This window comes from Podarcis bocagei, assembly GCF_964188305.1.
Source record: "Podarcis bocagei genome assembly, chromosome: 11".
Taxonomy (NCBI): Eukaryota; Metazoa; Chordata; class Lepidosauria; order Squamata; family Lacertidae; genus Podarcis; species Podarcis bocagei.
Window position 1 is genome coordinate 25566215 of NC_138136.1, and position 15172 is coordinate 25581386.

The 15172-nt window shown below is 38.2% G+C and overlaps 1 protein-coding gene across 26 annotated transcripts in view; it reads right to left on the reverse strand.

Annotated features, from left to right (window-relative positions):
* Positions 1–15172, reverse strand: part of PPIP5K2 (diphosphoinositol pentakisphosphate kinase 2) — a 52128-nt gene that overhangs the window by 3270 nt on the left and 33686 nt on the right. For 4 of the 26 annotated variants that reach the window (XM_081212331.1, XM_081212337.1, XM_081212322.1 and 1 more), the window contains 8 exons: positions 13360–13533; positions 10327–10500; positions 9220–9243; positions 8859–8928; positions 6552–6671; positions 5685–5747; positions 3622–3681; positions 1561–1710 (listed from right to left, as the gene is read on the reverse strand). In XM_081212331.1, the coding sequence (XP_081068457.1) occupies positions 1561–1710; positions 3622–3681; positions 5685–5747; positions 6552–6671; positions 8859–8928; positions 9220–9243; positions 10327–10500; positions 13360–13533 (835 nt within the window). The remainder of the gene's footprint in view (positions 1–1560; positions 1711–3621; positions 3682–5684; positions 5748–6551; positions 6672–8858; positions 8929–9219; positions 9244–10326; positions 10501–13359; positions 13534–15172) is intronic. The other 22 variants (XM_081212340.1, XM_081212339.1, XM_081212343.1 and 19 more) reach the window with 19 other exon arrangements.

The window sequence follows — 15172 nt, forward strand, 5'->3', positions numbered from 1 at the left end:
GTTACAAAGCTATTTTATCTTATTCTTTCTCAAGTAACTGGATGTTGTCAATACTGAAGAAGCAGAGATTATATAAAGTATCAACAAAGGCTGTATTATTCTTTGAACAATTGCCTCTGAAAAGTGTGTACATTGTTTTTATGCAAATAGTACAGTGAACATATTATGCTCCAATATTACTCTTCATCAACATGGATCTATAGGTTTTTGTCAACGTCATGTTTAAACTATTAAACAGTCATCTTTTTTGCTTCCAAGAAACCTATTTAGACAAACCTGAAAGCTGTCTCACTAACTGAAGTTGGCATGCATGCACAGAACATAGGTATCTGGCCAAATATGTATTTTGATATTTTTCTTATGTACTTCTTCTTTGTGTATGGCTTGCAGACTACTAAATTTAGCTATTGAAGAGTAGGATAATAAACTAGAGTAAGAAGGTCTAATACTGCCTGAATAAAGAACTTTTTCCTCAGAACATATTATCTCTGAGTACTAGGTATAGATACCTAACTCAGCTTCTACTCACTTTTTTGACTTAGTGCATCAGGATTTGCTAATTTAAAAAATGTTATGCTTCTTTTTACTGCTGTTTTCTACCACAAGGAACTTGTGAATTTTGTTTAAGTAAGAGGCAGGTCTGGAGAATTTTAAATTTACAAAATCAGACATTTTGTGTTCCTTCATCCTAGCAGGTGTAACTTGAAACCTGCATTGCACCTTGGAATGTGAAATATATTAAGTCTGTTACCTCTTCCCATGCTCCGTCTTGAGACCAAGCACAATGCAGGCTTCATGGCTTCAACACTAGGCCCATTTTTTGATCCTCTCACCTCTCGCTCTGCTTAAAATCTAGCCTGACAAAGAATTCTGGACAGCTCAAAAGCTTTCTCACTATTTTGTACTAGTTTGGATGCCCTAATAAAGGTATTGCCCTACTATGGAATTTGGGAAATTATTATTTACAGTTTGTTACAGAAATATCGAGAAATCTGCATGGCAGTGTTCGAGCGGAAAGAGAATAATGTGCTATAGGCATCATAGTGTTCAGGGTCCAATAAGCTACTTCAAGTATACAGAGAGGTATGTGCCAAGCAGGATCTTCATTCCCCCACCTCAGCAACTCTATCTGAAGTTGCCTAAGTTTTTGAAACAAAGTTTCTAGCTTAGCTATGGGACATATGTGTGGAGTGGAGTGGTAGAATGGAAGCCCCACTTCTTTGGATCTTAGCAGTTTTTAATTGCACAAATAAGTGTTGTCATTATACAGAAATTTTGCACAGCATACATGCAGGGTATGTGTTATAGTCATATTGTGTGACTAATTTAAGTTAAATTGCATTCTCTTACACTTCCAAGGACAGACAAGAAGACAGCTGCAGTGTGGGTAGTGTGGTTATATGCCAATTCATGGGGAAAATGAGGAAATACTTATTTGATTAAATCTGAAACAGTTTATCAGTCCCACACCAGGAAACACTAAATCCTAGTATTCAATAGAATGCCTATGGCCAGCAGCGTTTTGCAGTTTGCGAAATAAAAGACATAAAAGGTAATTACGCAGAGAAAATGTGGATGCGGCTTGAAATCTGTCGTACAAAGGAGAGGCAGCAATGGAAGCAAGAAATTCATCCACCTGCTTTAATGACAAGGAGTTATGGAGGGTTTCTAGAGGGCAGATTGAAGGCACCATGGAATACAATTCAAAGCCTGAAAAAGAAAACACAGACACACACACACCACATATTTCCAACATAAAAGGAAGCAACTGAGCAATTATAATGGCAAAGGTATGTTCTGCAGAAGTATGCTTAACAGGCCAGAATACAAAGAGACCCGTGCATGCCATGTGCACCAAAGCACTTCTGAACCCAGTGCAACTCTCCAGATTTCTGCTCCTTTTGCACTGCATCAGAAGCAGCTCCAGAATGATTGCTTGACTTTCTGAAGGGAGTTTTCTCAGGTAGACACATGGCACATGCAGGCCTGCAGTGAGAAAGATGGAACCAAAAAGCCTCAAACATGATCCTGGCTCCATCCAAACACATGCAATCATACAGTAACACTTCAGATACTGAAACAATATGGAGCTGGACTAAAGGGTGTCAGAATTTCCTATACAGGAAGCTCATGGTTCTGCATATACATAATATAAAAACATTTTTATTTAAATAAGTCTAAGGCAGCAATTTAACCACCACTTACACAGATGTAGACCTACTTATCCATTGTACTCTCCGATAACTCTAATCTAGGTTTTCATTCAATTTATAAATTTCTATATAAACCAATGAAGTAGAGGCTCAGCATGTCCCTATGTTACTTCCATAGGCATCAGAGCTGGCTCTTCAAGTCAAAACTCCTGGTCATCTAAGTCAGAAAGTACTGTTTTCTGAGAAGAAAGCAAGGACAACCCTCTTCCAGGATTATGACAAGTTTCCTTAATATTATTTACATCCAGCTTCATTACTTTTATAACAGTTATTGTCAAGCCACAAATAAATCTGAAATCCAGGGTTAGGCATCATAAGTAAAAACATAATCAACCATGCATACCTGAACTAACATTAATTTAAAACTCCATATGCGTACATAAGCTTTAAAAAGCACTTGTGAACTGATTCAGACAGCTCCCCACAAAAAATTGTACGTATAAAGTTTCACTATTATAATTCCGAAAACAAAAACTGTAATTTTACTTAAGTTGCTAAATTTCTCCCAAGACCTTTTTTTCCAATGACATAGATTTGCTAATGAATAAGTATTCATGTTTTTAGTGCAAGGTACATTTAAATGTAATATGAAGTAAACTATAGTGAACTCCAAAACTAAAGAATTCAAATTCTTGTTATCTGAAATCACTTTTCTCTCCTTAAATTTCTAGAGAAGGAAACTTTGAAAAAGAACATTTTGGTATCTTATTGAATTGTAGCAGTTAAGCCTCTGTGTGTGCTTCAAGTTAATTGTGTTTAATGCATAATAATTCTTCTAAGAATACAACACTACGCATGCAGGCAAGCGCGAACCCTTTCTTTGCATTACAGTAAATTCCACGAGAACTGCAGCTTTCCCTGACTGGAGAAAATCCACAAATGTGTATGAGTATCTATGTAAGGAACAATTTCATGGGACTATGGCAGGCTATTTTCTTTAAGTGCTCATGTCTATTTTGGTGCTTAGAATTACCTCATGTCCAATAAATATCATTTGAAACAGTTAAATCTGAAGCTCAATCATGTCATTTATATTTCTGCATACTTCTTTTAGCTTTATTTACCTAGGAAATAAAAACCAACTATTCACTTGTGCACACACCCATCTTTTAGCAGCTTCATTACTGGATTATCAAGCATTGGAAAAATACCCTGAGACATGTGCCGAGAGGCCATTTCCACTGGACTGAAATTGAAAATGATAAAAACCTATTCATTTGTGTTCTTTTGTTTTTAAAAAGACACCTACGTATTGGACAGTATCCCTTCAAATGTCCGATCTGCTAACGTGAGCTGACCTCTATCTTAACATACCAGTTTCCATCAAAATGAAAGACAATGAAAGGGTTAGCGCAGCAACTTAGAAAGCCACCCTGCCGTCTTACATTTGAAAGCTATAAAGACATACCACTGGCGCCTAGAAATTCCTCAGAAGAAACCGACCAGCACCTAAAGAGGTCTGGATGTTCTGCACAGAGGCCCAGAAAATAAGTAAAGCACTGTCAGTAGATACTTGTTTCACCATGTATCTTGAACTCAAGATGAAAGGAAGGGGAAGGCTGAAATGGTTTAGAAGTTGCGTTGTTATCTTAAAGTTATGGAAGTCAAAGAAAAGAGGAGGCCCTCAATGAAAGGTTAAGAACAAACAGTACGCCACGCCTCATTTTCAAAGCAGCTGGAGTGATCCCAAGTTACCTGAGGAAGTACATTTAGGCTTCTGAGAAATACATATAACCGTGCAGTAAATTGTGAAAGTTGTGAGGATACATATTAATAAGATCACAGCAATCTGTGTCAACACCGCTGTGATAAAAAATATACAAATTTTAAGCACATACTATTTGGATAAAATGTGCTCTGCCAGCTATTCATGATATATTTTCCCCCTTATTTGTAAATATTTATTTTTTAGCTCTCATACCTCAACTTTCAGCTGTTTTGCATGCTAAGTTGAGCATCTCTCTTTAGATGACTTAATTTTAGAGTCAATGTGCACATTTTTTTTTCATTTTCACAACTAATTCTATATGTAGGTATGAAATACTGTAGTACTATTAGTAAAGATTATTTGTGACTGAAGCAAACCTATCATTTTATTATGATGATTTGGGAATAGACACAAATCTACAGCTTCATGAAGACATTATATTACCTTACCACTGAAGTCAGTTAATAAATGGCTTTGGAAACTTTTGAATAAGGATAAATAAACTGAGAGCAGCATTACTGTTTCATCTATGATGGAGGAGTGGCCAGCTCAGTTTCTGTGATGAAAGGAGCAATTCAGTGGCAAAGCTTTGCAAAATGTGTTATATGTTGGGGCAGGATGGGGGCGGCTTCCAACAAAATATTAAAATACAATGGTCTGTTGAACATTAAAAGCTTCCCTAAAAAGGGCTGCCTTCAGATGTCTTCTAAAAAGTCTGGTAGTTGACATCTGGTGGGAGGGCGTTCCACAGGGCGGGTGCCACTACCGAGAAGGCCCTCTGCCTGGTCCCCTGTAACTTGGCTTCTCGCAGAGGGGGAACGGCCAGAAGGCCCTCGGTGCTGGACCTCAGTGTCTGGGCAGATCGATGGGAGTGGAGATGCTCCTTCAGGTATACTGGACCGAGGCCGTTTAGACCTCTGGAGGAAAACATAGCGGCAAGTAACTCATTACAGAAAGCACTTAAGCTGTCTGTATGAAAGGAAGGAAACTTAAACAAGGTGAAGCAAATCATTTGGTTACTGACAGAAATGTAGGGAACTTTGTTTTCAGTTAACTTTTATTTTAAGTCTAATGTGATTTCAAGATGATAGCAAGTTCCAGTTGTTATTTATAATGAAATCCTGAGTTCACATAGAATAGGCTTAGCAGTGGTTGTTACCTATGCTAGATAATCAGAATCTTCATGTTCAAAGGCTGTATACCTCTGAATCCCAGTCACTGGGGGACAAATAGAGGACAGACCACCACTTTCATGCCCAACTTAATGAGTTTCCCAGTGCCATCTGGTGGTTGCTGTTGGAAATAGAGGGCTAGAGAAAGTGGACCATTTGGTTTGGTTTAGTAAGGCAGTTCTTACGCTGAGTTCCAAAAGTTCAGAACAGAGATATCCAACACAGCAGGATGCCAAAGAATATGAAGGGGAAAGGAATAGGAGCTGTTTAGGATCAGAAAGCTTTTAAACCATACACTATGTGTACTAATTGGTTGTGTCATTAAGAAGACTGCGTAAAAATAGACATGGAATTCATTTAATTCCCCACCCCATCCCAAAAAGGATTTTGAATGTGTGAATTTTAAAAGACTAGATTATGGAATTAAAAAGGGGAAAGGGATTTAAATTATCAGAATTTCTAATAATTGACAATATGGCCATGTAATCAGCTGGAATCAGGGAGGAGGATGGTGGACAGTACTATACACCCCATAGTTTGGAAGGGATGAAGCAAGGGAATACTTTTTTTTTAAATAAAAGCAAAACATACCATTGGTTGGGTGTCGAGCAAATGAGATAGAAAACCTTTTAACAGCAGAACCACGTGTGGTGTCTGAGAAAGAGAAAAACAGGTACCTGAAATTCAAAACAGCTACCAAAAGAGGGATAATTCAAGAAAGGACAGAAGAGGGGGAAACAATGAAGAGTAGGTTAGAACTGAGTGGCATGCAGAGGGGATTGGGAGAGGTGCAAAGGCCAAAACAGTTTTAAAAGCAGGTAAAACTTTGCTGGTTGTTACTACTAGAGGTTTAATGGAGTGTATGGAAGACAAATACGGGTGAGCTTGTGATTTTGGCATACAGACATACATGGTTAGAATTGAATATCATGGATGTGACAGTAGGAGAAAGCTGAATGTTTCTTACCCTCAAGAAAGTTAACAAACATTGTAAAATGGTGGAAATCTGGTGCTGACATGTCTATTCTGCTTGTTACTCTGAAGCCCCAAGCCAAACACTTTCGGGATAATTTTAAAAATAATTTAACAAACGTACCTCTTTTTAGGACTTTACAAATATTAATGAATCTCCTTTGATTTCTCTAGTTCTCAATAAATGGTTTTTGTTCCATTTCAGGAAAAAATTACCAAATTAAATGGTTTTAAACATAGGTTGAACATAAACTTTTTTTAAAGTTGGTTTGTTACGGAAGGGAAAAAGCCCTCCTTCCATCGGTGTGCCATTAAACACAATTAATCTCTGAGAAATAAAGGGACACTACAACCCTCTACAAATTAATATTAGTGATCGGTATTATAGGCTTCTACTCTGTAAACAGGCCTAGGACTTTCTTTCAAGGTTTAATGTGTGCATATGAGTGGGTGGGTGTAAGTGCATGTGCGAAGGTGTGCACATACCATCTATGCAGCCAGAAGAAGTCAGCTTTTTACGATGAATACGAGCATAATCCTGTAGGTTAGGTGCACTTGAAGAACCCCCGAGCACCGAAGTGCTAAACAGGCTCGCACAGTGAGACCCTGATGGGAGTTAGAGAAAATACATACAGCAACCAGGTGTTCTTCTGTTCACATCGGGGATGCATGCAGCATGCAAGCATATCGCTCTTACCACACAAGAGGCTGCCTCTGGCATTGCCTTGAACAGGTTCACAATATGCTTATAAAGTCAGTGGTACTTTCAGGATGTAACTACCACAAATTACTGTGCTTCTACTTATCACAATCCCCTTACTAATTATATACAAAGAGAAGGCTGAACTCTAATGAAGGGAACTTGCTTTTGTTTTCTGTTGTTAGACTTCATAAAGAAAAGAAAACCTGCCTGATAGGCCAATGTAAAACAAAAAGGGATGGTTGAGGAAGAAACACAAGAATGAATATTTGCAGTTTATAACTGAATCTGTTAAAATGAGCACTGAACTCTGCAAAAGACAGAGATCAGCATATTTTCATGTGGCAATTCCACTTAAATTCATGGGACGTGATCACGTTTTCTTGCACGCGTTCCACTTGTGGCTTGTGGAGACATATCCCATTAAATGTGTTGAGTTTCTCAATGTATTTTTAAAAGTTAATGGTTGATCTAAAAACAAAAAAAACCATGGTGTACTGACTTTTGCTGTCTCATATTAAAAACCTTGTTTATAAAGAATAATTCTCTATGTACTACAATATTGGTACCTTCTCCCATAATAATATTTTAATTTACATTTAAAAACCTAAGAAAAGGGCTACTTTGGCTGTAATATATTTTGGACAATCCCTTACCAATATAAAATTCATTTCAATGGCACTTGCTCAGGAGAGGTTTCTCCTATCCTTGCCCTTTGAAACCTGATCTATTTGCTTTCTAATCATGAACCACTGATTCAAAATTTCTGTTATTACCACTGACAACCAAATGGTGAGGAAAACATTAGTAGCACATCTGATGAAACACATCAATATAAATGTCTAATCTGTGGAGAAGCTTTGGAACTTAAGAAATACCTGCATTTAGATCAGTTTTCATCAACATGTACTGTACTGGCCTGAATATAAGCCTCATTTTTTGCCCAAATTCCAAACGTGAAAAGTTAAAGCGTGGCTCATATTCGTGACCTTACGATATGCAGACAGGAGCGTGGCAAAGTGGCATCCGTCCTGTGCGTAGTCCCCCGTCCTCTCTCCAAAGGCCAGGAAGGGAAAGTGTGAGGAAGGGGAAAGGTTGCTAGCAACGGACACCCCCCCCTTTGCAGCCAGGAGCAGCGAGGAATGGAGCGGCTTATATTCAGATTTTTCTTTTCTTTTCCCTCTCCAATTTTAAAGGTGCGGCTTATATTTGGGTGCAGCTTATATTGGGGCCAACACAGTATATTTACGTGGAATATCACAGAGAACAGGATTGTGCAATTATTGAAGAACATTAGAAAAATTAAACTCCAGTAATCAAGAGCATCTGATGTATGCATTTTGCTAGGTAAAATTTTGAAACGCGAAGAAACAAAATAAAATAAAATTGTGTATATAGAAAGAATATAGAGTTTAGTAGACAACTGGAGAATTTTTTATCTTAGACTGCATTTAATGCTGTGTTTGTTTTGTTTGAAGTGCTATGAAAGTGTTACCCAAAATATTAAAACATTTGCAGAGCAAAAAAGTACCGGTAGTATACACTACCAAATGTAGTATAATACACTACAGTACAATGAAAATAGTATTCATTCTACAGTACTAAAATGCTGCTGAAATAGAAATCTGATGCTTGCTGTAATAAAACAGTTACAATAGCCAAGCCTGTATTCTGAAAGCTGTAGTTGATGGAATTTGGGGTAGTGCAAAGAACATTACTCTTGTGTTGTTCTTAAATGTATATGGAAAACAAAAAATGAGAAAAATAAAGGTTTTTGATTACCAGGAGAATCTCTTCAACAGTTCCCATCTGACTAAGGAGCAAGCCCTCAAAAGCCTAGAGATGAATCCTCTTAAAATGGTCTCTATTAACTTGTCAAAACAACAATATGGTTTGGGTTCAAGTGAAAAATTCATGCCAACAATGACAACTGATATTCCATATTCAATGACCAAATGACTTATTTGTATTAAAATATTCAAGATACATTATCCAAACAACGGAGTTAACTTTTAAAATATCTACAAGCTTGAATACTGAAAACTGAGTAGGTCTACTTTAAAGGGGCAGGACTTTAGGAAATATATACGTACCTATACCGCTTGCCTTTTGCTCCACAATAGTTCTTGGTGGTCGGAAATAACTGTTGGTTTCTGTTGGGACCTAGACATGGGAAATGGATAAGTAAGACCAAAAACAGACTAGTGGGATTGTAGAATCCATTAAGCTTGAAACAGCAGCCTGTTCATGACAGACAAGTATTAATAAGCCATATGATGCATTAGTAGAGATACCAAAACAATATGGAAGGTCATGCAATATTGCTGAAGGGAATCCAGTTCACTCATGAGATCCTTGCAATGAAGTGGTGCAAGCAGGCATTCATGATGACAAAAACAGGACAGACACCAAGAAAGATATGAAAACACAGACAACTGTGTCATTTTAGTTTACCAAATGAACACTCCTAAACTGCGCCTGTATTGGAAGGGAGAGGGAGGAAAAAAAAGGAAACATAGACAGGCTGATGAGGTCACCTTACAGTCACTGATCCATGCACAGGCTCTTATCAGGGTAAACGTCTGATGTTCACAACCTTTAACCTAAAACTCTTTTTTTCTATATCCAAGCAATTTTTAGTTTCAATAGGACATCAAAATAACATTCTTTTGAGGGGGGGGGGGAGGGTTTCCGGTAACAGGGCACCATCCATTGTTTAGTACAACCATTTGTAAGTATGTTGTTTTATATCCAACATTAGTCCTACTCAGAACAGACCCACTGAAATGAACAGATATGACTAATTTGGTTTCATTAATTTCAGTGGGTCTACTTTGGGTATATCTGAGTTGGACAAAAACTGTACACTATTCTATTTTACTGTTCAGTATATGTACTATTTTACTTAATTTCCCCAATATGTCAAATTTCACAATGTTATACATTACAATGGATGAAGAACTGTCTTCAAAACAAAGAGAGAGAGAGAGAAAGGACACCTCCAGTTCACAAGTAGAGAAAATAATTATTAGTACTAACAATTTTTTTCTTGAACAGTTAATAGGCCATTGAAAAGACAATCTATGCTAATCCCAACTGTGGAATACCAATATTGGACCCCAATCCAATTACTTCAAATCACATTTTGTTTCATTCATTAGCTAATCATTTTAATGCACCTGCCACCAAATTACTCAATGCTGTTTTTGTTTTGCTTTGTAAGTAAAAAAAGAAAAGTCTTAAAGGACAACTAAGCCAAAGCTGATGTCTATTTCATGAGGAACTAACTATTTCCATCTCTACAGTGCTGAAAAGAAACCAACTGAAAACCAAACAATCAACTACATTCAGTGAAACTTGTGTAGGAAAAAAAAAACATGCACTTGCTTTTTTCCCCCCCGAAGCATTCTTGGAAGTAACTAGTTTTTTTTATCACATTTTAATGACAGGTGAAATAATTTTCTTTGAATAAAATCCAGAACAAGGGATTAGATGTCCTTAAAGACAGCTGTTTTCTGCTTGGAATGCATAGTAATGTTTAATGAAGTAAAGTTTAAAAACCTGTTGCCATGAGCCAAAAATACTGGATGTGAAAGCCAATGATTTAGGGGAGACAGGGGAAGAAGTGATTTGTTCCCCTGATCTGCGTCTTCGACGCCCAGTACCCACACCACTGGTGTAATGCAGCCAGGTACCAATACACTCTGGGCTAGACACACTCAGGGGGCTCTCTTCCTGGAAGTGAGAAAGGGGGCAAAAAAACAGCAAAGCATGCAACGTTAGATTCATAGCCAAATGATAAGAAAATGAAATACAGTTTTGTCTGCACCCTTTGCTAAATAACTTTAACAGCATTATACAGTAATGAGCCGTGTTTCCTATAATAAAATCACACAATACAAACACAACTGGAATTACTCAGCTCCTATTTTCACCAAAGACACTTAAACAGTACTAATGACAAGGAAACTGAATATGTACATATTTTAAAAATGTCACCATTAATTATGTTCCTCTCGCTAAGCATAGCAAATTCTCTGTCTGTGCTGCGTTCACTATTAATAAAGCACATATTTCACAAAAACATGTAACTGGCCTCTGATGACACTAACAATATTTTCTTAATTTTAGTGTCTCTGTTTTTTCCCCTAACAAAACACACCAGTAAAATTTAATCTTCATTCTGTATCCACATGCCACATCTATCCTCTGCATAAACATTATACATCCTGCCTAAGCTCCAGGACCAACTCTAAGAACTAAACCAAACACCAGTGACAGGCTGGCACACCAACAATGCTGTTATAACTTAGGTCTAGATCAAGACATTCACAAGAAACAGAGTCAGGACCACACTGAAAGAACATAACAGATACATTTATGTTCAATATATATTTAGGGAGCCTTGATCTTCAAGGTTAAGTTGTTTGATTTTTCTTCACTTTCTCCAAATAGAAGAGAATCAGCTTCACGTTGCTTTACACACCATTTAAAAAAACAATCTTTTTAAAATGGTATTTTATTGAAGTGGGAAAGAATTCTAAATTCAGCTAAAAAGAATCTCTCCATGTTCCTATCAATGAATACACAGAATGTCCCAAGAAGAAAGAAAAATATAATGTAAAAATGAAGCCATGATTTCCAAATCTTTCTATATTAAAAGTTTCAGGCTAGTAAAGTCAGCAAAATAAAAACAGTGTTTATTGACAGGGAAAAGCAGAATTTACAACTATGTGTGAAAAATTACAAAGGATATGTAGTATACTGCTCAACATTAATGTTTGCCTGCTGGAAAAACCCACAGCATTTATTAGGATATTCCTGTATCATCACATAAAAAACCTGGAACATCATAATAATTAAAATATTTTTGGATCCCTAAGAAATATATATATAATATCTCTCTGATAAAGACTGCCATGATCAGTAACAAACGCATGTGCCCACATTGGGGAGAGAGTGGGCTGGATCGGAGGGGTGGGGAGGGAAAAGAACTTGGTTTAAACAGGCTACAAACTTTATTCACTACAGGTTTGATGAATTGGAAACACAAGGGTAGAACTAAGAAGTCAAGTGACCTGCCTGCTGTTAGAAGAGTCCAGGCTGCCTGCTGAAAAGTGGGATGGTCAAAAGGTGGCAGGATCGTCTGTAGCCTTGAGCAACCACCTACCAGAGTGCAGGTATGATGGCAGTGACTGGTAGTGAGCTGATGCACAATTTGTGAAGGCATCTCTTAGTACAATTAGGCTAAGATCCAAATAACAGCATAAATAATTCTGCACACACACAGAGGCTTAGTACTTGAAATTTTAGATGTTGGGTCCTGAACAACACATGGCACTTATGAAACGGAGAGGAGTTTTTGAAAAACTGAAATACAACATGGGATCTTTGCTTCAGAGGGAAAAGGTAAATAAAATAAAATAAAAATAAAAATCCCATAGGATATATACAAGATCTTGGATACAAAATGAATTTTTTTAGCCTTCATATTTATCACAGCTCAAGACAGCCAAATAATAGTATAGAATTCAATCAATAATATCAAATGGCCAAATTATTTGGAATTATTCATTTTGTAGCATGTAAGTCTGGAGATAGTACAACCCACTCCCCATAAGTCTTTGCTCCTGACTTGTCAAGGGACAAGGGCTGTTACACAAACTAGTGCCCACATGACACCAAAAATAAATTGTAACATATACAGCATTCACATATCACAGTATATAGCAGTTGATGGTTTATCATGAATGTGCAGAACGCTCCTTCCCTCTAGCTAGTGAGAGCAGCAAACCACACTCCCTGGCTTAGCATTCCATCCAAAATAGGAATATGGTTTGTTTTTGACTTCATGTCATGATTTGTTTGGAATAGAACAAACCATGATTCCTAGGTTCAGATGCAACACTAAACCAGGGATTGTGGTTTATTGCTCCTGCTGGCTGTACAAGAAGAGCAAAAGTGGAGTGATCTCTGCATTCATGGTAAACCATCAGTTACGGTTTACTGTGTTGTGTGAACTGGGCCATACTGTTTCTTGCAATTTTATTCTGTTACTGAAAAATTATTGGTAAAAAGAGAAACTCTCTCCTCACCTACTTCACTATTCTGAAGTAGCCCTCGTAAATATGACAGACCTCCGCATCAACCTTGATTCAGAATATTTAAGATTTTGGGACAGAAGACATCTCTTTCATATTGATAAGATAATGTCTTATCTTTCAGGGTACACTACAACAATCAGTTATATTAGGAAATATATATATTGGGATGAACCATAACATTCTTGCAAAGGGCAAAAAATGTCTTTAACTATTTATTTAGAATAATACATTTTGTAAGATTGTGTTTGCAAGCAATGTAGATTAGTCAGCCTGAAGACTAACTTAGACCTTGTTAAGTGATCCAAACTCCTCTGAATAGTGGTATCTTTCGGTTATTAATTTATGGAAGTGTCTGAAGCAATGTTAAAGTCCTAAGAGAACTACAGCTATGTATTTGCCATGCATTAAAAAAGAGAAAAAGAAATGTGAAAATCTCTCTAAAACAGGAGCCTGTTTCTATAGTAGTTAAGCATGGGAACAGCAAACTTACTTCTGATGAACCAATTTTCCTGGGTCTTGGAAGAGGCGACTTTCTGTGTATATGAATTGGATCTGACACCAATGGCTTGAAGATCATTACAGATCGATCTGTTTCATCCCTTCTACAAGCATGTGATTCCTCATCACTTTCATTTTTCTGGGAGTTTTTCCTTGGGCCATCATTCTGGAAGAAAATGGATGTTTCATGTGACACAAAACATTCGGCAGGTGGAAAACATAATTCCTTCAAATATTAAGGATTATGGCCCTTGGATACCAATAGCAACAAACCATGCACCACATGTGTTTGGATAAAGCAGCTTCCTATGGAGCTATGGAAATGTACACCAAAGCATACACCAAATGTTCCACCTAAACATTAGGAAGAACTTCCTGACAGTAAGAGCTGTTCGACAGTGGAATTTGCTGCCAAGGAGTGTGGTGGAGTCTCCTACTTTGGAGGTCTTTAAGCAGAGGCTTGACAACCATATGTCAGGAGTGCTCTGATGGTGTTTCCTGCTTGGCAGGGGGTTGGACTCGATGGCCCTTGTGGTCTCTTCCAACTCTATGATTCTATGATTCTATGATTCTAAGCACATTTGGTCAGGCCCTAGCAACTGTCTCCAACTCTGAAGACAATGATTTGTCCATTTTCTTAGTATCTGGCAGGGCAATCCATACCCCAACAAGGGAGCTGTTCACGCCATCTGGGGCAGAAGACAGTGGACAGGCAAAAGTCTGCTCTTGCCTACCTCTGTCTGGAGCTGGCATCGTGATCAGACCCAGATTGAGCCCAATGCCACCAAGTGGGACCAGCTACGGATTGAGCAGATCACAGGCTGGCCAAGTCCCTCCAAGCAGCACCCTGTTTTGGTGCTTTCTTGCAGACAACTGCTGATGGGAAGGCCTTTTGTTGGGTGAAACTGGGGGCTCCGTGGCAGGCAGAAGCCAGTGGAGCTGTTCTTGGCTGGGTGGAAGAAGACCTTATTCCCAACATTTCCTTCACCCATGTAAGGGCTTTTCTGAACATGGGTCTGGGTGTGAGGTGGAGTGCTCAAGTATGCTCGGTGTGTGATTGAGAGAAATGTACTTGGGCAGAGAAAGAAAGATGTAGGTATGTACGATGTGTGCACACGTGCACGATAGAGTTAGAGGGAGGTATTTGTGTGTGTGACTGTGTACACATGGCATGTGTCTGCGAGAGAAATACAAGTATGTCCTTGGTCTGCATGTGTGTGGTGTATGCAATGTGAGGGAGAGGGGGGAGAGAGTGTGATATGGCCACCTTGTACATTTTTCCTGGTAGTGGGGAATGCTTCTTGTTCAAGACAGCGACAGCATTGTTTTGTGGAGGTGACACTGTGTAAACTTCCACAACATAATGTTGTCCAGGGTAGCAGCAATGACAGTACACCCTCTCATTTTGTGACATGCCACATCCCCAAGGCAGCCATGTTGTGACTGATGGCCACAGCTTTTCCTCAAAATTCAAAATGTGCTATTTTCTACAAATAAGTGGGAAAGGTACAACAACACAAGCTGTGTTATGTCATGATACAATATTAAGCATTCAACTACAGTGGTACCTCAGGTTACATACACTTCAGGTTACATACGCTTCAGCCTTACAGACTCCGCTAACCCAGAAATAGTGTTTCAGGTCAAGAACTTTGCTTCAGGATGAGAACAGAAATCGTGCTCTGGCGGCGCGGCGGCAGCAGGAGGCCCCATTAGCCAAAGTAGTGCTTCAGGTTAAGAACAGTTTCAGGTTAAGTACATACCTCCGGAACGAATTAAGTACTTAACCCAAGGTACCACTGTAT